The sequence below is a fragment of the Amyelois transitella genome, chromosome 18 (genome assembly GCF_032362555.1).
Source record: "Amyelois transitella isolate CPQ chromosome 18, ilAmyTran1.1, whole genome shotgun sequence".
In the NCBI taxonomy this organism is placed as follows: domain Eukaryota; kingdom Metazoa; phylum Arthropoda; class Insecta; order Lepidoptera; family Pyralidae; genus Amyelois; species Amyelois transitella.
This window is the reverse complement of record NC_083521.1, coordinates 5,669,035-5,692,940: the sequence shown is the minus strand read 5'-3', so window position 1 is coordinate 5,692,940 and position 23,906 is coordinate 5,669,035. Positions and strand designations below refer to the sequence as shown.

At 37.7% G+C, this 23,906-nt stretch overlaps 4 protein-coding genes across 6 annotated transcripts; 3 read left to right on the top strand and 1 right to left on the bottom strand.

Moving 5' to 3' along the window:
- Nucleotides 1–5,007: 5,007 nt before the first annotated feature.
- On the top strand, nucleotides 5,008–7,329 carry LOC106130434 (CDAN1-interacting nuclease 1). Of its 2 annotated transcripts, XM_060949393.1 has the most exons (5): nucleotides 5,012–5,284; nucleotides 5,385–5,537; nucleotides 6,344–6,488; nucleotides 6,764–6,813; nucleotides 6,891–7,329. In XM_060949393.1, exons 1-5 carry the CDS (start codon nucleotides 5,169–5,171, stop codon nucleotides 7,267–7,269), a joined length of 843 nt encoding a protein of 280 aa, XP_060805376.1. In that variant the 5' UTR covers nucleotides 5,012–5,168; the 3' UTR covers nucleotides 7,270–7,329. The 2 variants fall into 2 exon arrangements, with proteins under 2 accessions (XP_060805377.1, XP_060805376.1); XM_060949394.1 differs by lacking the exon at nucleotides 5,385–5,537 and having other exon boundaries at nucleotides 5,008–5,284.
- Nucleotides 7,330–7,913: 584 nt separating this feature from the next.
- LOC106130306 (putative OPA3-like protein CG13603) lies at nucleotides 7,914–9,734 on the top strand. Its single transcript, XM_013329127.2, has 4 exons — nucleotides 7,914–8,224; nucleotides 8,317–8,485; nucleotides 8,566–8,708; nucleotides 8,791–9,734. The coding sequence occupies exons 1-4, from the start codon at nucleotides 8,083–8,085 to the stop codon at nucleotides 9,126–9,128; spliced, it is 792 nt and encodes a 263-aa protein (XP_013184581.1). The 5' UTR covers nucleotides 7,914–8,082; the 3' UTR covers nucleotides 9,129–9,734.
- Nucleotides 9,735–9,861: 127 nt separating this feature from the next.
- LOC106130291 (DNA-directed RNA polymerase III subunit RPC6) lies at nucleotides 9,862–14,280 on the bottom strand. Of its 2 annotated transcripts, XM_013329115.2 has the most exons (5): nucleotides 14,218–14,280; nucleotides 13,871–13,952; nucleotides 10,922–11,126; nucleotides 10,517–10,768; nucleotides 9,862–10,117 (listed from the first exon to the last, which is right to left on the bottom strand). In XM_013329115.2, the coding sequence occupies exons 1-5, from the start codon at nucleotides 14,243–14,245 to the stop codon at nucleotides 9,881–9,883; spliced, it is 804 nt and encodes a 267-aa protein (XP_013184569.1). In that variant the 5' UTR covers nucleotides 14,246–14,280; the 3' UTR covers nucleotides 9,862–9,880. The 2 variants fall into 2 exon arrangements, with proteins under 2 accessions (XP_013184569.1, XP_013184560.1); XM_013329106.2 differs by lacking the exon at nucleotides 14,218–14,280 and having other exon boundaries at nucleotides 13,871–14,211.
- Nucleotides 14,281–15,297: 1,017 nt separating this feature from the next.
- Nucleotides 15,298–23,538, top strand: LOC106130281 (glucoside xylosyltransferase 1). Its single transcript, XM_013329096.2, has 7 exons — nucleotides 15,298–15,904; nucleotides 16,212–16,300; nucleotides 18,979–19,202; nucleotides 19,682–19,874; nucleotides 20,373–20,488; nucleotides 20,844–21,023; nucleotides 21,438–23,538. Exons 1-7 carry the CDS (start codon nucleotides 15,774–15,776, stop codon nucleotides 21,615–21,617), a joined length of 1,113 nt encoding a protein of 370 aa, XP_013184550.2. The 5' UTR covers nucleotides 15,298–15,773; the 3' UTR covers nucleotides 21,618–23,538.
- Nucleotides 23,539–23,906: the final 368 nt, after the last annotated feature.

The following is a 23,906-nucleotide window of genomic DNA, read 5'->3' as shown; positions in this document are numbered from 1 at the left end:
AGATGTTCACTTGTTCATATATTTAGTCGATAATATTTTATCTATGGATGTGTGAGTTAAGATTGTTGATTTCCGATCACAGTTGTAACTATAAAGTTAAATACTTCTGTGATTTGGTTCTACATCGGGAATGCTAACTATCTTGGCTATAATTTATGGTCCAACAATATTTTATGTATCACCTATATCATTCTGATAAAAAGTGTTTCAAAATCAAATATAATTAAAGAAAGAAAGAAAGAAAGAAAAATCTTTATTTGGCGCAAGATGATATTTAACTACATCGAAACATACTTTCGCTACATACTCACTATTAATACACATTGCTATTTATTATAAAGTACTTTAATACTTAATTTGTGTACTACAGGAGAGAGATTATGACAATAATGCATGATGAAAGTACAGAAATATCATTAATAAAGAAGAAGTCGAGCTTGCGGCGAGTGCCATCACCCGCAGCATCCAGGATGCTCTCGACGCCGCACGGACGCCCGTGCCGGCCACCGCCAAACCCGAGCCGCTCCCGGCGCGCATCACCGCGCTGCTGGAGCGGAAGCGAAGAATGCGGAGGCTGTGGATGAGCACTCGCTGCCCGACCCTTAAAGCCGAGCTAAACAAGCTGGTGGAGACCGTCAAGGACAGACTGGAGGAGCAAGCAGCCAGATCGTGGGAAAACCACCTCGTATCGGTAGGCGGTGATATCTCCTCCGTTCACCGCCTCTGTCGGCAGTTGTCGGGCGTGCCACAACCCGTCCGGCCGCTGCTGGCTCCCACGATTCAAAGCCGAAGACAGGGCTGAGATCTTCGCCGAGCATCTGGAGCGTCAGTTCACGCCGAACCCGATTGTGGACCAGGCCCACTACGACAGCGTCGTCGAGCACCTTCGGGAGTACCTTGCGGAGCCAGAGCCGGAGCATGAAAACGCGGTGTTCTTCACTCCCGGCCAGGTCAAGAGGACCATCTTAAAGCTGAAGCCCAGGAAAGCCCCGGGCGCTGACAACGTCACGAACGAGGCGCTTCGCCACCTACCGCCGGAATTCATCACGGCGGTGACGCGCCTCTTCAACGGCATTCTGCGCTCGGGCCACTACCCGAACAACTAGAAAACCGGAAGGGTGATCCTCTTGCCCAAGCCGGGAAAGGACCTCCGCAAGCCTGAGAGCTACCGGCCCATCACGCTCCTCAGCGCGCTCTCGAAGGTGTTTGAGAAACTGCTGCTCGGCCTCATACTGCCGCACATCCCACCGCGCGCCGAGCAGTTCGGGTTTCGGCCCGAACACTCTACGACGCTCCAGATAGCCAGACTCCTCGGCGAGATCTCAGTTGCTGCCAACCGTAAGGAAACCGTGTCTGTCGTGCTCCTCGACAACGAGAAGGCCTTCGACAGAGTATGGCACGAGGGGTTGCTGTACAAACTGTCGAAGAGCCAGGGGGCTCTTCTAGGTAGGGACCTAGAAGACTGCTCAGGATTGTGGCCTCCTTCCTGAACGAGCGGAAGATCAGGGTGGCGGTCGAAGACGCCGTTTCATCGGAGAAACCCGTCCGGGCTGGCGTTCCTCAGGGCAGCTGCCTGAGCCCGGCCTGCTACGCCGCGTACACCGACGACATTCCGGTCGCAGATGGAGCCAAGCTGGCTCTCTACGCCGACGACGCGGCGTACTTCGCGGTATCCATGAACCCGAAGCACGCCGCCAAGAAAGTCCAGAAAGCGCTCAACGCCCTGCCAGATTGGCTCCATAAGTGGAGACAGTCGGTGAACGTGGCGAAAACGCAGGCACTGATCTCCGGGAACGCCGCCCAACCGCCGCCCCTGAAGCTCTTTGGGAAGGACGTGCCGTGGCAGCCAGACGTCACGTACCTCGGGGTCAAGATCGACCGTGGTCTTCGCCTGAAGACCCACGTCGACTCAGTGGTGCAAGCAGTGAAGACGGCCAAAGGAAGACTGCGTCCAGTACTGTCCTCCAGCCTGCCGCTGAAGACGAAGCTCGGGATCTACAAAACTTACGTCAGATCCCGCCTCATGTATGCAGCCCCGGCGTGGTACGCCTATGTCGCGGAGACCAACAGGCGTCGCCTCCACGCACAAGAAAACCAATGTCTCCGCGACATCGTCGGGGCCCCACGGTACGTCCGGAACGCGACGATCCAGCGGGACCTCAAATGGGAGGGCCTGGACGCGTTCATCTCGCGTCTGGACAGTGACATGTTCGGCAGGGCGGACAGGTCGATGCACCCCCACCTTGTGGGTATCGCGCCACTGCACGCTCGCCCGCCGGACCGAAGACACTGGCCATCGCCAAGAGAAGCCGTCATCGCAGCGAGCACCACTGCAGGCGCCGGCGCCTGTTGACCCCGCAGGAAGACTGAATTAGTGGCCGCCACGGCCACGCTCGCGACCTGCCTGCCGTTGCAGGCAGCGAAGAAAGTCGCTGAAGAGGGCCACAAGCCCTGAGCAGCACCCCACATTTCCGCCTGATGGCGGAAATGCAGGATGACATCGAGAGACATCGTCGGAGCCCACCTGTAGCGCCAGTTTACGCCGAACGCCTTGACCGACCAGGAGCACAACCGGAGAGTCACCGAACGAGTGCGAGAGCTCCTTGCTCAGCCGCTCGAGCCGACGGAAGACCCGGTGGTCTTCTCTCCCGGCGAGGTGCAGCGACTGCTACCAAGACTGAAGCCAAGGAAAGCCCCGGGCGCGGACCAAATCACAAACGAGGCGCTACGCCATCTCCCGCCGCGAGCAATCGCAGCGATCACGGTCTCGCAGCCTCTTTAATGGTATACTACGCTCGGGTCACTTTCCTTCGACGTGGAAGAACGCCAGAACAACTATGCTGCCCAAGCTGGGAAAGGATCATCGGAGACCCAACGGATTCCGGCCGATAGCGCTGCTGAGCAAGTTCTCGCAGTTTTTCGAGCGCCTGTTCCTCCAGCGACTGCTTCCTTTCGTCGAGCCGCGAGCTGAACAATTCGGGTTTCGGCCCGACCATTCAACGACGCTCCAGGTCGCAAGACTGCTCCACAGGATGTCCGAAAGCCACAACAAGATGAGCTGTCGGAGGCCAAAGTGCCCAAGATTGGTCAGGGTTTTGTCCTCCTTCCTGACCGATCGCCGAGTGCACGTCGCAGTGGAAGACGCCATCTCTTCCGTGTGCCCTGTGCGCGCGGGAGTACCACAGGAAAGCTGCTTGTCCCCGGCCTGCTACGCCGCGTTTACCGACGACATCCCTGCCGTCGGCCAGGTGGAGCTGACGCCGTACGCTGACGATGCGGCGTACTACGCGTCATCTATGCACCGCTCCACGCCCGCCCTCCGGACCGTCGGGTGAAGCCCTCCCCTCGCTGCCTTGCGGCAGACGTCGTCGGCAAGTGACGACGCCGCCGCCGATGGGAACTCCCAGAAGAAAGAAGATAAAGATCCAGGCCGCCACGGCCGCCCCATTGACCTGCCTACAGCCGTAGGCAGCGAAGAAGCCAATGAAGAGGGCCAAAAGCCCTGACCATATACTCCGACTCCTCCTCAGGAGTATGGGAAGACCCCTTGTTGTTGTTGCATCGTCGGAGCCGCGGATCCCCAGGCATAACACCTAGCCTGGCGGAAGATCTTCCCTTTGGTGGCGGTCGAGCCGAATCATCGCTCACGCTACATTGGTGACCCCGACGTGATTGGAAGCAACCTTCTCCATCATCATCAACTCCAATCCTCAGCATCACTTCTCACTCTGCAAGCAGTCTCACAGCAAGCCAGCAAACTGGGTATCGCAGCAGGTCCATCGCAGCCAATTCAACGAGCTTCCTGGTCTTGTCTCCACCCGCACTCACTCGCATCGACTTCAGCGACCGACGCATCTACCGCAGCCCATGCCTGGATCTCTTCGACGGCCGCTCTTCTCTCCAGCGTGGCAGCTCTGCACGATATCTGCCGGTGCCAACAAGTCGACTTCGCTCTCAACTGTCTCGACTCACTGCAGACTACGAGCAATGCAAGGCTCACTCCTGACTCACTAGGACTTCGAGCAACTTCCGACTCACTGGAAAATAACTGGCACTTGCAAGCTACTGAAGCACAGATTGCACAGCAAGATCAAGACTTCAGACCTCCGGTCTTGGGGGGGAGTACTGTGGCGACATCTTTACGCCACTCGTCACAACATCCAATCTCACAACAACTGTCAATCATCGCGAAGAAATTGACGCGCTCAACCAATAGCAGCGAAGACTCTAAGACGCGATTTCAAAGATTCCACGGACTGAAGCTATATATACAACCTCCGACACAACATCGTCAGAGCCGCGGTTCCCCAGGCATAACACCTAGCCTGGCGGAAGATCTTCCCTTTGGTGGCGGTCGAGCCGAATCATCGCTCCCGCTACATATCTATTAACCACTTATCGGTGAAATGTTAGATTCGGCTTAGTTTGCTTTGGCATATGCTATAGAACACTTAATCTAATAGTTTATTTTTGATTAATATTAGCACAGCTTCGTGTTAAGTCGAAAAACACAGGAAAAACCTCACGTTGATAACAACCCACATATAAAATTTCTTCGCTCGCTACCTAGCCTGGTGGACACGAAAAATATTGGCGGGCAATTGATTGAATTGACAATAAAGGATCATCGCTAATATTTATGCGTACAATAGATAAAGTGCACGTAGGGCATCGGGGGGATTCCCCGCGACACGTATGAAACTGTTCATAACAGACCATCACACAGATACATCGGTTATTCGGTTATTTTGCATTGTATTATTTTGGTAACAACTTGTTATGTGTATCATAATAAATAAATAAATAAATAGATACAGGCCGCCGCCGCCGCTATGTTATGCTTTGACCTCCGATTAAAACCTTCGATTAAAAAGTGTCGGAGCCGAAGTCGGAACCGAAGGTGCAATAATAATCGAAAGTTACGACTTAACGGAACCGGAGTCGAGCTCTGTACATCACTGGTGTAAATGATTTTTCTTCCGTAAAACCACTGATGTGACAGATTTGTCATTGTTATTTCTGTTCTGAGTCAAGTTGAACAATTACGACATTTTCATATGATAGTACTTCAGAATATGTATCTCAATGTCTTTGTTATTTAAATTAATGTTTTTTTTAATATAAAATGTTGAATAAAAAGTTTTGAATTTACTGATTTGGTTGAAAACATGTCAGAAGCTAAAGTGATGAAGTTAGAATTATACAATGCAATCTTAGAGGATTTTAATAATTTGACATCGTACAGTCGCAAATCCGAGAATATGCTGAGGAAAAAATATAATCAGTAAGTGTGTCAATAAAAACTCAATTAATGAACAAAACCCAATTTTTATAACTAGCAGACTTAACATGATTTTACTTACACATTTTGTTTGCAATTTTAGGTTACCTTCAAGCACTATAGGCAGTATTATATCATTATTGGTACAGAGATCTATGAAACAAAGTTACAGGAAATCTCCAGTGATATCCAGTAAATATCATGATTTATATGAAGAGCTGATAAAAGACAAAAATAAGGAAAATATAATTCTGAAGTATGCTTTTAGAATTTATTTACACTTCTTACCTATTTTTACTTTTTGCTTTATAGTATTTCATAAGACTGTGAACCTACACACAAACATACCTACTTTTGCCTTTGAATTTATCCACAATCCTCATCAACTTTCTGTTTAATGTGTGTCAGGATTGTTATTTAATACTAAGCAAGAGATGCCATTGTTGATATTTTTATACCCTACTGAAAAATAATGTGACTTTATTCAGCACACCACACTAATTTCTCACTACTATGTCCTGCTACTCTACTCAATATTACTGTTATCAGGTAACCTTTTTTTTTTGCTTTTAAGTCGCTGGGTTATCACTTTCAAAACCTCTGAATAGTAAAACTGTAGTAGGTTCCTTGAAATTATTTTTTTATAGTTATGCTGTTTGTTGTTACTGAATGCAATTGCAATCTGTTCCTTCACTGATCATAACCATCTGCTCTCTGAGAGTGATCCATTGTTCAAGACTTATTTGTAGAAAACTTGAAAGTATAAAATAATAAAGTATAAAAGTATAAATATTTGTTTTATATTTTTTGGAATGAAATAAAAAAGGTATTCACAACAACTATTAATTGATAAACCTTGCTGTATGGACAGAAGTTAACACATAGATACATAAAATCACACCTTTTTCCCGTTTGTTAGGTAAAGTCTACATCTTTCCATGATCTCTGCATACTTCTTTTGCTTCATTACTCTCTTAATGCAACCTTGTCAGTTTCAGGTATTTTTAGAAATTATCACTCTACTAATAAATTTCATTTTTAATTTGTTTTTCTTATGTGCAGATTATCAGAAAATCAAGGTATAAGCCCTGCATTGTTTGCAAGGTCATTACTACAAAATGTCTACACTGACTCTACTATGACAAAAAAATGTATAAAGGACACAACTCTTATTGAAGATAAAGACCTTGCTTATCAAACATTTTTGGTAAGTATAGATTTTAATAACATGATAAACCACCTGTCTATATAAACCAACATGGTCATGTTTCTCTGCTCCCAACTGTTTCTATTTAGGATTCCATGTTTGAAGAAATGTTACCTGTATTGCTAGTATTCTTTTAAAGCGAGAAAATTGTCAATGTTGTCAATGCACCAATATACCTACCTGAACAACTCCTTGTAATTGCTTGTTTATTTTTTTTTTATTTTATGTGAACAAACTCAAAGTGATCATACTTGAATTGATTTTATTTCTTCCAGGCAATTATGAATGACAATCAGTATGGTCCTTATGCAGATACTATAAAACAGTGAGTTATATTATTCAATAAATAAAAAAAAAATTTTATATTTATTTCAATATAATGACTTGTGTGTCAATTTACAGGTCTATTGGCTTGGAATATGAGTTACGGTTAGAAAGAGAATTACGATTAATGAACATTACATTTTTGGATGAAAATGTTTTAAGATCAAGAGGGTATGACAAAACCCCTGATTTTAAGTTGGATGTTCCAATAGCTGTGGATGGATTCATTGTGAATTGGGTTGAGAGCAAAGCATTATTTGGTGATGATGAAAATCATTCTGGATATTTAAAAGAGCAACTATCATGTTATTGGAATAGATTTGGCCCTGGTTTAGTTATTTATTGGTTCGGTTATCTTGAAACACTAAATTCAACTCCAGAAGTCAATAATATGTTCATACTTCGTACTAGCTTTCCAAGTAAATCAAGCATTACACAGTATAAAATTGATGGTTAAGGTAAATAATTTTATTTATAATTCTCTAGATAAGTCTTCAAATATATTCTTTGAACCTTATATGTGTTTTTTTTAATGTGTGTTTTTGTTGAGTGGCATATAGGTCTTGAAAATGCTAGTGTATACTTGAGTAGTATGTGACAAGTGAAAAGATGTAGTCTCTGTATATATCTCCAGAGAAGAGGCAACTTCTTTACATTGAAAACAGTAACATGCCTTTGTGCGTAACAAGAAATTATTTTTAAAACTTTTATAAACTGGGAAAAGTAATCAATCGTTCATGAATAAGCCACGCTCACTTGTACAAGCTCAAAGCAAAGGTCAAATTAAGTTAGAACGATTGCAAATGTTAAATTGCTTTCATCTCAGAAAATTATAAATATATAAATGGTTTGGCAGGATGGATGAAAGTAGAGAAACAAATACAGGTACAAGGAAAGTGAAAGTTTGGAGTGAGTAAGTACCCTAAATCGGCTAGCTAACGGATTTACGAAAGTAGATGAAGTAAAAAAGAGTTAATATTACAGCAGTGAAAATATGTAGTCTTTGCTTACCTTTGCGGAGAAGAGACGTGATTTTAATATGTATGTGCCGCACGCATTAATGTCTGGTCGTACGCAGCTGTTTAAAAAGTAAAAAGTCATTATGACGTATGACATTCCAGAACATGTCACGACTTGAAAATAAATGCACAAAAATCTATAAAATTGATACGATTGAATGAAACGAAATAATCATTACAATCAATGAAATAATACGTATTTTTACGGGCTTGTTTTTAGAAGTGTATAGTGTATTAAATAAATATTAGCAATGGTAGTAGGAGCTTTCCCTATTGCAAAATTGTCTGTACTTTTGATTAAACAGATAAGTAAACCAATCGCAAATGTATGTAAGGAGCGAGCCAAAAATAGTCCTTTTTTCAGGACTTATGTTTGCATGCCTCCAGCTCAGTGTAAGTATGCTCAAAACATCTTTTTAAATCACCATAAATACCTAATTTTTGGCCGTTTAGGTTTACATAAAGTTCTGATTCAATCTTTCCAGTTTACAACTGGTGTGAAGTAAAGGCCAAAATGTGGATTTTGAATTTGGGCAAACCAGTAAACATCCCGGTCCTTAGTCAGGAAATGGCAATAGAGCTTGGAGCAAATCTTTTGGGAGAAACAGTGATCTTTGTAATAGGTGCAGGTTTATTAATTGTGGAGTATAACAGGTAAAATTATAACAGATAGCTGTAGTGTATATATCTCTTCAACAATTTTATGTGGATTAAATATTGTTATAATTTTCTAGGCAGAGTAAAAAAGAAACTGCTAAGGAATTAAAGCGGGAAAATGAAATGAAACACATCACTAGTACCATCACAGATTTGTATTTCACAGTGCAACAGCAACAAACTCAACTCAGAGAAATGGAAAGGGCCATCCATTCCTTAAGTATGTATCCCATAAAACAAACTTATAACTTTGGCAGTATACTAACATAAAAGTAAATTTATACTATGCTTTCTTGTTTTAGGTGGAAGTAAAAAGCCAATTCTACCACCATTGCCTGCAGGACCTTCTCAGCCCCCTCCACAGTCACCTGCAACACCCAATCTTCAAAATATGAATATAGCTCCTGTTGCAAGCCATGATAATAGTCAATTTACACACACACCCTATCCTAACAGAGGAATAATTCTTCAATCTCTGAACTACATACAGATGGATGTATTAAGTTCTTTATTCCCTAGTAATAATGTAAATAAAGAAAGGGCACCAGAAGAGAAAGCAGTTGTCCACCACAGGCGTGATAAAGCAGTTCTCTCTGAAGCCTTGTATGATATTGAAAATAATTTTAGGAGTTTGTTTTAATCAAGGATCAATATTTTGCATATTATGTGTAAATATGCACTTGTAGAAAACTTTACTGCCAATGAACTTATGATTGTCTTGAATTTCATTAATGGTAATTTCTGAAGATACAATTGACAATTTGCTGGTAGTACCTTTAATGAATTATCAAAATTTTGTCCAAATAAATATTACACATTGTCTGCATAACATGAGGGGCTTGTAGTGAAAAAGATTGTTTATATTTATGTGTGCAGTCGTAAAAACAAACATGTTTGTCCCTCTCACAATCTCGAATCATCTCACAATGATTTTAAAATAACAGATTTATCTCATTATTGAGGTGGAGTCATATAAGCATGCTTTTCAATTCGAAAATTGTTTTTTGATACCAATTTCATTAATACAAGTGTCATGATATTGAAAAAAAAACATTCATCTACTTAGCTGAGTTAGTAGTATGAAAAGGAATAGCAGTAACAATTTGTATTATATGTTCAATCCAGTGTAGTAAAGCTGTTCTGGTGAAACTAATTTTTAGGAGATTCTTTATTGTAATGATTGTAAATAAACTATTATTATTTCTGTATGGATTGTTTTGCTAATAAACTTTACTTTGCTGTTACATATTTTAATTTTATTTTCTTTTTAGTTTCTCTAAATGGAGGTTAAAAAAACAATGTGAAAGGAGCAGTCACTCAATTATAATGTATTTGCACCCTCTCAATATACAGGATCAAATAAATAAAGATGGTAATTTTACAAACAATTTACTATTCAAGCCACTCATTGATATATACACAATCTTGGGGATTTACAAGTCCTGTTGTGGTGCACTTGTGAATAAGTGGGCACACTCCGCATGGTACTTGCACCAGCCCTGTGGTGGGTAGGAGAGGCTCTATTGCTCTGTACACTTTGCTTCCATCTGGATAAATACTGCTTTCTGCTTTACCATCATAAACTAAAGTATTCAATATTGTTATCACATCTTCAACCTCTAGTTTTACCTGAAAAATAAATTCCTTTTAAAACCCCTACAGAAAAAGAGGGGTGATATAAGTTTGACATGTCTGTCTGTCTATCTGTCTGTGGTGTTATAGCTCACAAACTGATGAAGAGATTAATTTAGTTAATTTTGGATCAAAGGTGATTCACATGGAATTGTTCTTCTTAAAACTTGTGGGAGCTGAAAGTGGTGAAGGAAGACTGAATCTTGGTAAATATACTCGAGTGAAAGCTCAATGATAGAGAATATCGATGATTTAATTGACAAGATTATACAGAATAATCGTTTCTTTTTTAAGTATTTGACAATATGGTCGACCACTGCGACAACAGGTCTAAATTTAATGGCATTTTGTATCAACTAAAGTGAAATTTTAAATTTGGAAAACATTTTTACTTACATTACTTATACCTAAATCAGTTATATATTTTTGTACTTCAGCAGCAGTTGCATAAGATTGGGTCCTGCCTACAATTGGTCCTTGGGGATTGTTTTTTATTTTATCTGCCCTTTGCTGTAGGAATTTAAAACACTGCCGATTCAGAACATCTACAAACTCGGACTCAAAGTCTTGATCCTGGTACCAAGCTCCTCCTGAGATTGATCTGTCTGGTTCTAAGTTGTAAAGCATATAAACTTTTTTCTTGGAAGCCTGAAATTAATACACTTTTAAAGTTAATACAATAAAACCAAAATTTCGTTTACATTATAAATAATGTAAGTACATATATAAATATAATTATTTTCTAACAGATACCACATACTACTTATTATGATAGAAAGTAAATCTTAAAAAAAAACTTACATTGACACATTTTACAGCTTTTATAAGTTTCTTGCTTTCCAAACTTTTTAAAACTTTATTTAGTTGTGTGTTAGCCAAGTTTGACCGAACTCTAATATCCCGAATCCAGATACCTTTGTTACCAGCCTCTTCAATCAAATTGAAAACAACTTTCTCTTCATTATCTGCACCTTTGACTGCTTGTTTATTGGTTTGTATTTTTAATCTGTACAAAAATAAAATGAAAATTCTTGAACCATATTTAAGCAAGCAAATTTATTAGTAGGGTAATTGCGCTGGTTTGGCGTCCAGTTCTACTTTTCGTCCATTTCACTTTTAAACGCATATAAAAAGAATATAAACACACCTACGCACGCATGTTGCAACTTGTCACGATCCTTCATACTTAAGCAACAGTTCTAACAACCACAAAATCCAATTTGTCAAGTGAAAACTTCGAAAAAATTAAACTCAGTGGCCGGCATGTGTTCGTGTCTCGTAGACGTCATTGCCGATACAAAAAAAATAGCTGGTGCTGGAACACTCCGTGGTGGGTTTTATGACTATTTCACATAGATTGGGTAATATTTTGGCATGTAAGGATATTTAAGAGTATAACTAACATTATGTTTAGGTTATTTTACAATGTTTTTGTAGTAATCTTAGTAAAAGATTGCGGACGAATACTGACATGCCTATTTTACCAATTATTTGGTATCCGTCCACGTGGACGGAAACTAAAACAGCAAGCTAAATATTTGGAATGTTCATTTTACTTTTTCAGACCTATAAAAAAATATGTGTTTTCTTTAGATATGAACTTTATTGGCTATTTGACAAGATATTTAGTTAACGTCCAATAATTTCTCAGTATTGCTTGTTTAAAAAAATGTTTAAATGGCATGGACGAAAACTAAACAGCAATTTTTTTTGTATTACTTTTCGTCCATAATAGTGTGGAATCTACTTCTAACACATTTTCTTGTTAATTCGTACAGGTTTTTCTAGTAGGTACTAAACTATGAAATTAATTGTTATAGATGGATTCGGGGAAATAAAAAAAGCAGGAAATTTACTGCTGAAGAATAAATATTTTTGTTGATTAAATAAAAGATTATACAGACAGTTTTTATTTAACATTGCACTTTTACTCTTTTTTACATACTGGACGGAAACTAGATCACACCAGGGCGAAAACTAAATTTTTTGGACGAAAACTAGTGAAATCTGCCATTTAACATTTAATTATTTATATAAAAAACAATGTAGTTATAATTAAAAGTTTCTTAATTTTTATCAAAAATAGACTATATGAGGTATATAAACAAATATGAGCTATTTTAATTAGGATACTTTATCATATTATTTTTACGTCTGAAAGCTAGCAACTCCGCTAATTGGACGAAAACCAGCGCAATCACCCTATGCTACTAAATAATACTTAAAACATTTGTGGTGGTAACAGTGAAATTTTTCATAACAGTAAAGTCTTCTTTTTCTCACATCATGTAAATATTATTAAAATTGTTTTCTCTGGAGGACCCCTCCAGAGAAAACAATTTTAATACTTGTTGTGGGTTGTGGCTTATGATTGGGGACCTAAGTCAGGTTTTTACACTAAGTGACTCCCATCTGTACATTGCAAACTATGCAGCTAACCTTTACAAGATCATGATAACAGTAATGTATTAGATACAAACATAAAATCATGCCTCTTTCCCGAAGGATAGGCAGAGTTTACATCTTTCCACTTGCCACAATCTCTGCATATTTCCTTTGCTTCATCCACATTCATAACTCTCTTCATGTAAGCTTGGTGGTTTTGAGTACTCTTGACTGCATTTATTCTGCTTTCGTGTTTCTTTTGCCACACCCAACTTTCACTCCCATACATTAATGTCGGGACCAACACACTCATATGCACAGCCAGGTGAGCCTTTTTGCACAGTTTCTTACTGCTCATAAAGGCATGCAAAGCCCCATTCACCGTGTTCCCCGTGTTCAGTCTCCTTTCAATACCACTATCACACTTGCCATCTGATGTAAACTTTGATCCTAGATATACAAACTCTTTCACTTGCTCAACTTTTTCTCCTCCAATCAAAATATTACATGCTGTCATTTCTTTCATTCCTTTCTTATTCAAAGCTTCATGCATGCAGTTACCATCTCCTGTAATTCTTCCGCTGATGACGCCAGTACCTATTAGATGAATAGAATAGAATAGAATAGATTTATTTTCAAAATTGGATACAAGGTATCACTTATTGACGTCACATAACTTAAATCTAATTATAACTACTACCGCTTCCAAAGCGCATGTGTAGAAGAAGCGGCGGAACAAACTACACTGCAGCATTTTCATAGGATGTCAATTTACAAATATAGATCTCTTAAATCTAAATCGTGGACGAATGCACATTGTTTACATTAAAAAACATGTATGAATGTAGAACTGATTATGTCAATACGAATATTTCGTCAAATAAAATAAATATAAAATAAAATATGTACATACTGTACAAATTATGTCAAGATCATGTCAAAAATACACAAGCATTTAAGAGGCCATTATGTCCAGCTCGGGCCACACATGTTTATCATTAATATAATCATCCGTGCTGTAATAGGCTTTCCTACAAAGCTCAACTTTAATATACTGTTTGAATTTTCTATCATTCATTTCAAGAACACTTTTTGGTAATTTATTATAAAATCTTATACAATTAATCAGAAATGATTTCCCTACCTTAGCCAGCCGATGAATGTGTTTATTGCCTTAAGACTCCTTTTACGACATCCATGGAAAAAAGATGGAGTGTCCTATACAGCCGGGAACCACACAGTGCTTTTTCCATAACAAATAAACATCAATAGCTACCTATTCTATTTTAGATTATTATTTTAAGTTTTCCATCTTAACCTGCAGGGGATTGAACTCTTGATATAAGTACATATGTGTTTACGTACCTATAAATTAGAGAACCACCTTGATTAAACAAGTCGATAGAACCTTGCTGTAAAAGTTTGTTGATAACTGCAATGCGTTCACCTGTTGAAAGTTCAGGGATTGCCGCTGTTATATCTTTATCAGAAATACCTTTGGGATTCTTTTTAGCTACGTTGAGTATTTTCTCCTTGATTACATCTTCACTTGAAATAGTAGTCATATTTGATGTGAATAAAAATAACTTAACAAAAGACACACGAGTTTAAATGAACTTCAGAAATATCTAAGGTAGTGGATTGAATTCCCTTCGTATCTAGGTTAGAAAAATGTCCTAATATTATTGTTATGACATATTTTTTTTAAATACCGTTAGTGATGGGATACTTATCTGCCATGAAACTTGCTGTATGATTACGATACGACTAACGTTGTATTACGATGATCACTTCACGTGACTGACTGTCGTGAAGTGATCATCGTAATACAACGTTCGACGTCACGACTCACGACACCTGAAATTTTTGTTTAATTTTGTAGCACAAAGAAAAGGTCATTAATAAAAAACAATGCCTAGGTATAGCAAGGCAATAAATCGCTTCAGAAAATAGGATGAAAACATTAGATGGAAATTATTTCATTTAGAGAAATGATGAAAGGCAAAAAGATGCACAGTCATTTATGAGGATAATCGAGGCAATAGGAGACCCTAGAGTTTGCCACAAGCGGGCAACTTTCTTTTTCGATCAGCGAATATCTTGCTAGACAATTAGGAATAGTCCTGCCAGTACTAAGGGGAACCCTTCCTCCAATCACTACTCTTCCGCATGACCAAATATTTATGTATACCCACTTTTTTTAATTTTTTACGCTTTCTATTAAAAGTATAGTCTGGCTACCGAAAGATGACACTGGCTTTTTATTCCGAAATTTTATGTGGCAACCGGATTACTTATGTCCCTGTAATTTTAACCTAGGTTGTTGATTTGTCAAACAGAAAAATATTTCTGCGGTTTGTGATATTTATTATTGAAATTATGTCTTAAACATCTGACTGATTTTGAAATATCTGAGTGCATTGGTTAGTATGACGCGGACATTTTGATGCTTTCTTTTGCACATTATGTTTAGCAAATGATAATACGACAATGTGTCTAATATGTATTTTTTTGCAGGTAACATAATGATAATTCTGATACGTCCCTTGAAGTTGAATTTTTTGATTCAGATTTTTATTATAGCGTTTGAAAAATCTGACGTCAGTATTAGGGGCTAACCACACATGTCCGAGTTCCCGTCCCTGACGGAAACGCAGAAAAACTGATTTCTCTGTATGTATGTATCAAATTTTATGGATACAATTTGTACAAACGTGTTCATACATGGCCGACTCAGGGCGTCATATTATCCGTCCGTGCCCTGTTCCGTCAGGGACGGGAACTCGAATATGTGTGGATAGCCCCTTACATGAACGCATACTAAATTAATTATTGTGATAAATAGCAAGTATTAAGACTATACTTCCGACTACAACACGAGTTGCCATATGTAGATTTTTTGAATTTTGCGCTTTTTTCCAGTCTCGTCTTTCGTTAGCCAGTCTCTATACTAAACTAAAAAAGATATGTATTTAAATTAAATACCTAACTAATCCTCTTTGGCCGCCGTGAAATCTAAAAATAGTGATAGCTTTTTCTGATCAACAAACTTAAAATCATACAGTTTCGATAAATTTCGATTGAACTTCAACCAACGCAATGCAGCACTATTATAACTACTTGGCTGACCAGATAAACATACAAAAACAAAACAAAACAAAAGCTGAAGTCGAGAAAAATTGTGATTATTTACCTTTTTGATATTATTAAAATTTATATTCAAGAAAGGAATTTTATATGTATTTAGAATATAATTATAAACACATAAATGTATCCTGGAATAATGAGAAAGATAAGCCTTTGTAGATTTTTTGTAATATTATGTGGACTAACTATTACATATATTTTCTATTCAAAGGTTACTGATATTGATTTGTATAAAAAATACTCGAATAAAAGGTAAGTAAGAAGGAATCTAGTACAGCTTTTACCATGATCCAATTATTTGGGTTAAGTTTCCATGCGAACATTGATGGAACATTCTTCCTTCCAGGCTTCCCAATTCCCAAAGTGACCCAATCCAGGATCATGGTCAAAGGCGCATTCCGATTTCTTCTCCAGTAAAGATAAGGATGTAACCGGTGTTATCGACAGGATAAAGAATTAATTAAACTTTTCGTATTATAAATGTCAAGGTTTTCTTTTCACTACGAACTTAACCCTACTTAATTTACAAATAATAGGTACCTACTGTTCACATTTACAGGTTTAACAGAAATGTAGGCCATCCGAAAAGCACAGATAAGATAATCATATCATTTGTAGTGTGTGACTCTAGATTCGAAGAATCACTGACAGTGTTGCCAGTATGATTTCCCAAAAAAGGACTGTTGACTTTCTGAAAAAGTACGGTTTTCAACTTCAAGGTACGGTTGGGTCGGGATTCTGCAAAAACTAGATTTTTTTCCTTCGAGTTGGCTGTCTGCGACCATAGGTTAGAAAAAAGCGATATAATATAATTGATTTACAAATGAATTTGTTCGATATTGGCAATCGGTAATAATATTCTACTTTATTATCTAGTTCTTGCAGAAGTATCCCGACCCGTATGGTTTTGCTGAAATGTTGAAAAATGCTCGTAAAATAATAATTTAACTTACCACGAGTTTATAAATAAATAACTTGCTAATACATGCTTGAAGCTTCAATAGTTTGGATATGTTTCATTCTGTCTGTATCAATTGTCTTCATTTCTATCTGATTCATTGTGTTCTGTGCATTCCGCAAACTTTTACTTTGACCGTTTACAGAGTATATACGTTCACAATATTAATAATTTTCTTATTAAAAATGTAGGTAAGTATAGGTAGAAAAGAAAGTTATGAAACATAAATATTGAAACAAAGTATAATTTCGTATTATTGAATATCAAATATTAGAATCACATGCATTCATACAATTGGCTAGGTGCCAGCCTTCGGAAAAATATTTACAAAAAAATATTCATTACTTTAAATTCGCGCGAAAACAGCCGGTCACGTCACATTACAATTTCTCGCCAATCAGTGAACGCTGTTTGAAACTGACAGGTGACGTTTTGCTTGACATTTTCTGTGAGATGTATGTGACGTATCACAATATATCCACAGATAAAAAAGACAAATCTATTTTGCGAAAATAAAATATTTAAAATTTCTTATAAAGCGATATCTATTGTGCCATTATTCTTTGGTTACAAGCTATCTCAAGTATCATATTTAACATATTTGATGTTTCATCGTTACAACTATCAAATAGCCAATTACTTAAATGAATTTATGTGATATACGTAAATACTCCGGAATTTTCTAAATTCGGTTGTTAATTCACAAGATGGCAACCCCAACAAAACATTAAAAAAACAGGATTTTTAGCATCAAACTTATCTGTTTCATTTTGACGCTAGTGGTGATTATTAATTTTATATGTCGACCAGAAATATAGCAGACTTTGCCACACTGCGGATAAAAAAAGCAACAAAAAAAAAAATAACTGGCAACAAGGCTAAAAAAAATGTTACCATAACCCGACAATATTCAGTAATCAGTGTTGCTCTATGGTCTTGCTTGTTCTTACATCTTCTAAAATAAGTCTGATTATATTTGACAATTTGACAGTTTACTCAATATGACATACCTATTTGGTGTTGCTTTGCTAAAAAAGGACTGATATAAAATATATATTTACGAAAATGAACACTATTATTTAATCAACAGTTTTGGCTACTCAAAAATTTCATTGAAACACTTATATTTTTATGGTATTTTAACAATTGTTAAGTCAACAAATAACAATCACATTAATTTCTTTGCATGTATTTTTAAATCAAAAAGAAAATATAAATTTATATTTCGCTTTTTTATTTTTTATGGTAACCCTGAAAATCCTATCATGTCATGGCGTCGGATGATTTAGCATCATTTTAGCATTTAATGTTTTTTATAGCATATGTTATATAAAAACAATTCCAAATTTACAAAGTTAAATAATCTTAGCAAATTCTAATTTGTCTCACATAGCCAAATCGCCTCTATCGCGACTATGAAGTCGCCCTATTAAAAAGGGACAGCCGGCCCCCGTACTACCTATCTCGCTCGGGTCGTTTTTTCGCTAGGTATCTATCAGTTATCAATCCTGTTTAGGGTATAATGTTATTGTGTAAAATGCATAATTAGCGCCCTCGTTGACAGGTCTGCAATATTTCTGGTCGACCTATAAATAATTTATTATATCAAACATCCAAGGCGATTAAATATAGTTCTACCCTTGACCATCAGATCGGAACAGATAGTTTGCAAAATTTTTGTCAGTATCTATTTAATAAGAATGAATGAAAGGCAATAAACCACACCTTGGCTGTGGTGATAAGAAAAGAAATAGCATTGTCATTTAGTCACACAACTTTGCCTTCTTGCCATGCAAACAAAAATCATGCATGAAAAATGCAAACCATCATCAACATCAACTTACCTTGACTTAATGTTTCTTCCGTCTCGAGATTCGTATTGTTTTCTCAATCAGTTATGCGATTATCCGAACAACAGAACACAGTACTTTATATTAAAACCAAATTCTAATCATACTTGTGAAAATAAGTTATCTTTAAATATTTAGTTCGATCTCGGTTTCAGATTGACTATTTGACATTTGGTGATAATCCCGCCAATTCTTTGAGTCCTGCAGACCGTAGACTATATTTTGTTTTTTTTTTAAGTTCATCGTTTCTTAATAAGAAAGGCAATGAATGTAATCCAAACAGCTAAGTCTTATTTGTTTGGAAGAAAAAAGTTTTTTGAACACAAATTCAGAATGTTGAGCAAAACATAAAAAGGCGATTTTTTATTGTTTTTTACCCTTTGTAGGTTGTAGTGAAAAATAAACTTCTAATATGGAAAAGGTACGGTCTGCACTGAGGTACGATAGTGGTACGGTTGTGTGATGAATAGTACGGAAAACCGTACTTTTTGGTACGGTCTGGCAACGCTGATCACTGAATGTTATAAAATCTGTGTTGCTGTTTACGAAAACACCCGTATATTTTGTTATATTTGCGGACGACGTTTTAAAACCAAAGTTTAAGGACATACTTAGCAAATGGAAAAGCTTCAGGAATGATCAGTTGGATTTTGAATTAAAAAGCATAAAGTTTCCCGAAGCACACAAAGATGACTGGCTGAACCTGTTTAGCAAATGTGCCGCTCAAAGGCTGTTTATACCAGTGAGTTTGTTCAAGTTTATTTTATTTTTTTAACTTTAAGTACTTACAGTTTCCTTATTCCTTATAGTATAGACTAAACCAAATCTGTAAAACACTAAGGCCAAGTTCAGCTGAATGGGTTACCAGTGAAATAGTAATTCAGAAGTGAGATACTTAGAGACTTTATTAGCCCATAAGCTAGCCCACAATCTTTGATTTTACTACCAGGTTACCATGAAAGCTTGCACTAGATGAATGTCTTGGTCTCCTGTAATTTTTTGTTGTTCTTCTTGCTGGAATTACTTCAGGTTACATCCACACCACTTGTCTGAAGAGAAGCCTATAGTGCGCCTTTTGGTATATGGTCAAGGTAGTATTTGATTACTAAGGTAGGCATTATAATAGGGCACCTTAACTGTTTGACCAAGAGCTCTCTAATTCAAATTAGATAATATATTAAAACTTCTACTTACAATAGTATGTCGATATTTTAATTTTAGGATTTAGTGCCACATTTTGATGCCATGATATATGTGGATACAGACACGTTGTTCCTGGGGCCAGTAGATGAGGTGTGGAGTTACTTTTCGAAGTTCAATAGTTCACAGCTGACTGCAATGACCCTTGAGCATGAGAATCCTAATGTTTCCTGGTACCCGCGGTTTGCAAAGCATCCTTTCTATGGAAAGACTGGTAATTACTTTGTTTATACTGATTATTTTTCACCATCAAAATATTTTTGACTAATCTTAACTATTACTTAAAATGTGAAAGTTTGAACAAACATGGTGAATAAACATTACCTTTATTTTTTACTTGTGTTTTGTCAGAAATTGTAAAAATGCCTTCCTATACCCAGGCAAATAGTAACAAAGAATAAGTAGAAGTAATGCCAATAGTGTATTCATTCATTCAAGTAATCACGTCTATATCCCATGCAGGGCAGACATTGCAGGATAGGCCATGTTCAGCTGTTACTTGGCTTTATGATAGAATTGAGATTAAAAAAGTGACAGGTGGCTAGCCTAATGCCTATAAGAAGAATCCCAAGTTTCCAAACCTATCTCTTAGTCGCCTTTTACGACATCCATTGGAACGAGATAGAGTGGTCCTTTTATTTTTCTATTGGTGCCAAGAACCACATGGCACAGCACTGCAGTATATGTATAAAGAATTTAATTTACTTTCTAGGTCTGAATTCTGGTGTAATGCTTATGAATTTAACAAGAATGCGGGATTTTGGGTGGGTGGTCTATGTAACTCCAATAATGATGAAGTGGAAGCTAAATATCCCATGGGGTGACCAGGTATTAAATTTAATTTCCTTTCTTGATATACTTACCAATATAATAAAACTTAGTTTTGGCACATTTAAATAGCTTTGATTATAAATTTAACTTCTTACTACTATGTAAAAGTCTCTGCAGTTCTAAATTCTTGGCTTGTTCCAAAGATATTCAATCAATTCTTGCTTGTAGGACTCAACTGGCAAGAAATTGGATTATGTATTCTATGATATGCCTGTTTGTGTAAAAACCTGCAAAAACATCCAGCTGTTTGGCGAACGCCTATTGCTTTCAACTGAGAGCCAACGAATGTGCATGCCAATATTGTTGACCCGTAGCAGAGCAGAGTTACATGCTACCATATTGTGATTGGCAGGACATAATCAATATAATATTACACTACCACGAGCGCGCGGTGTACGTGTTGCCGTGCCGCTACAACTACCGCACCGACCAGTGCGTGTACGGCGACGCGTGCGCAGACGCCACTACGCAGGGTGTACACTTGTTGCACGGCAGTCGCCAGGCCTTCCACAAGAAGGAGCCCGCCTTTCAAGTAATTTCAACACTTACCACACCATCTTGCATGTCTCTGGCACTAGGCTTCGAGGCTTGTTAGCTTTCAGAGACTGTCTTTCTACCTTTTCCAGTTTTGTCTTGAGTTTTAGTAGAAAAATCTTTACATTCCCCCTGACTTTTATCCTCTGTGGTTAGGAGCTTGCTGTCCATACATATGGCCATTGTACAGGAGTGGTTAAGTAACAAAATCCAAATTAACGACTTCCGTCTGGCTTCAATAACTTTTAAATCAGGGACCCATCTCTAATTTGGATCTGGTAGTTGCATTATCTAAAAGTGCAACAATTTCTGAAGGAGACGGAACACAGCTTTGAAAATGTATGCTTTATAGTTTTACTATTTAGTTTAAAAACTAAAACTTTTAGTAGGCATGTTACTTTTATTTTTACAGGCTATATATCGAGCGATTGACGAGCACGATCTTGCAAGAGATACTCCAGAAAGTCTGTTAAACAATATGGAAAAGTATTTTGCTAACACCACATCGACCAACTGTGGCAGTCTAAAGGACGCCTTCTTCAGGGTACCTGTGAAGACGTTAACTGACTTTTATTCTAAGCCAGACAGGTAGCAGACAGGACTGTATACAATGAAATAAGTGTAATTTATGAGATGACAAGTGATTTTCACAGGGAAGCATGAAATATGCTCAAAAGAGGTTTAATTGAATTTTCTAATTATTTCTAGAATAAGTACCTATTGCCAAGCGCACACCACAGGAATTGTGGCGGCGGTGCTTATTGAATGACAGTCATTTTAAAACTTTAACTTTTTAGATTAGCTCGCGTGCAAAAAGTGTCTCAGATTGTTTTTTCGTCTAATGTCTTTATTATATATTAGAAAGAGGCGTGATTTTATGTATGTATGTATGTATGTCTTTATTAGGTTAATAGTAAACTGCAGTTTTTAAAGCGCGCACCATCGCCGCACTTCAGGTGCTAGCTGAACTTTCAAAAACCTCTATATTTTTCACCGGAAAATCACAAAAACCGCAGGTTTATAGACTTCCTAGGAAATTTACAAACTTCGTAGGATTCTAAACGAGACATAATAGCAAGTTTATCAATTTACGGAAATGTGGACGTAAAATAATTCTCTCCTTTAGAATCCTACGAAAGTTTTTAAATTTCTTTGAATTCATTAACTTGCGGTTTTTGTTATTTTCCGGTGGCATATACATACATATTGCGTAATGTTTGATACTAAAGTTGTTAATAAACAAGCACTTTATCTGAATATTCTGATCTCTTATCATTATTGTATAATAATCATGAATTCGGTTTTGGAAACCAATTAAGTAGTTATATTAACAAATCAGTATTATATTGTATGGGTATTTTTATGTTATATAATAAAAGCATCTAAAAAACATTCATTGCATTTAGAAACAATAACGGTAATATATAGAACTAGAGGCCGTATGAGTAGGATAACTGTATCTGGAACTGCTCTATGCCTTGTTCTTAACTGCTTTCGGTGAGACTTTTCATAAATGCAACTTTCACATGTCTTTTTATCTGGACTAAGTTGAATGCCTAACTCACCCTTTATCATGCGAATGGCTTGTCGTTTGTTTTGCCCCCGTAGCATGGCACACGTGACGCCATTATCGCCCGAAAATCGCTGTTTCGCTTTTTATTATGACGTGAAATGGGACAGCGATAGTTTATCGCGCGTGCCATGCTATGCGGACTGATGCGTTAGTCGTTCATGGTACAACTAAAGCAAATTAGAACCTATCTCAGCGTTAATTCTATAGCTTAGTTGAAATAATAGTTTTTATTAGTCAACTAGTCCACCACAATGGGCTCTGATTTCAACAACTTTAGTCGTGCCGACAACATCTATCTTACGTTTTCTGGTTTTTAGAAGTAAATACATTATTTTGCACAGTATCTTGTGCAACCAGTGGTGAAAACAGGTTTTTGATTAAGGATGGTACCTACTAGCCACACATTGTTCAAAGTTATCATCTCTTTGATCTCATCACATTGACATGATGATGCCACCTCTACAGGACCTCTGAAGAACTATCCTATGGAAGTGCCATATGCATGTACTTTTCCTGCATACCTAAATAAACAAACCCGGATACAAACATGGCGGACTAGAGATGTTCACTTGTTCATTTAGACGATAATATTTTATCGATGGATGAGTGAGTTAAGATTGTTTTTACCGATCACACTTGTAACTATAAAGTTAAATACTTCTGTGATTTGGTTCTACATCGGGAATGCTAACTATCTTGGCTATAATCTAAGGTCCAACAATATTTTATCTATCACCTATATCATTCTGATAAAAATTGTTTCAAGATCAAATATAATTAATAACCATCAAATATGATTCAGATTATAGCTTAACCGCTGGACCGTTTGTGATGAAATTTGGTGTGGATGTAGTTAAATACCCGAGTTCAAATTAAGGTTACTTTTTATGTAAATAAATCATGTGTGTCAGAATGGCGGGTGTACCTCACGGATTTTAATATCTGTTTTGGATTAAAAACGTACTTGATATGTACCTCAGTGTACCTCTCCTAAAAATCTGTATACCTCCTTCTATGTAAAGATTTTAAATAAAATAGGTACACCCGCCATCCTGACGTCAGGACCGCGGGTGTACTTCTAGTTAGCATATGTAGGTAAGTAAACTGTATATGTAGATTTGGTACCTCTTGTGTACCTGCAGAAACAAATATTAAATAAATAAAAAATATTAAGGGTGCTGAGAAAATGAAAAAAAAAAAGGTTTTTTTCTTTGACGTCGTTTTTATTTTACAAAAATAACTACAGTATACATACATACATACATATAATCACGTCTATATCCCTTGCGGGGTAGACAGAGCCAACAG

Bases quoted from the DNA above. Each gene is read 5' to 3' on its own strand.
- LOC106130306 (XM_013329127.2), top strand. From the start codon at position 8,083: ATGGTAGTAGGAGCTTTCCCTATTGCAAAATTGTCTGTACTTTTGATT. The intron at 8,225-8,316 runs GTAAGTATGCTC...CAATCTTTCCAG, and splicing joins TTGCATGCCTCCAGCTCAGT to TTTACAACTGGTGTGAAGTA. The intron at 8,486-8,565 runs GTAAAATTATAA...ATAATTTTCTAG, and splicing joins TTAATTGTGGAGTATAACAG to GCAGAGTAAAAAAGAAACTG.
- LOC106130281 (XM_013329096.2), top strand. From the start codon at position 15,774: ATGTATCCTGGAATAATGAGAAAGATAAGCCTTTGTAGATTTTTTGTA. The intron at 19,875-20,372 runs GTAATTACTTTG...TTTACTTTCTAG, and splicing joins TCCTTTCTATGGAAAGACTG to GTCTGAATTCTGGTGTAATG. The intron at 20,489-20,843 runs GTATTAAATTTA...TGTGATTGGCAG, and splicing joins ATATCCCATGGGGTGACCAG to GACATAATCAATATAATATT.
- LOC106130291 (XM_013329106.2), bottom strand. From the start codon at position 14,070: ATGACTACTATTTCAAGTGAAGATGTAATCAAGGAGAAAATACTCAAC. The intron at 10,769-10,921 runs GTAAGTTTTTTT...TATTAATTTCAG, and splicing joins AAGCTGTAAAATGTGTCAAT to GCTTCCAAGAAAAAAGTTTA. The intron at 10,118-10,516 runs GTAAGTAAAAAT...TTTATTTTTCAG, and splicing joins CTGATTTAGGTATAAGTAAT to GTAAAACTAGAGGTTGAAGA.
- LOC106130434 (XM_060949393.1), top strand. From the start codon at position 5,169: ATGTCAGAAGCTAAAGTGATGAAGTTAGAATTATACAATGCAATCTTA. The intron at 6,489-6,763 runs GTAAGTATAGAT...TATTTCTTCCAG, and splicing joins TTGCTTATCAAACATTTTTG to GCAATTATGAATGACAATCA. The intron at 6,814-6,890 runs GTGAGTTATATT...GTCAATTTACAG, and splicing joins TATGCAGATACTATAAAACA to GTCTATTGGCTTGGAATATG.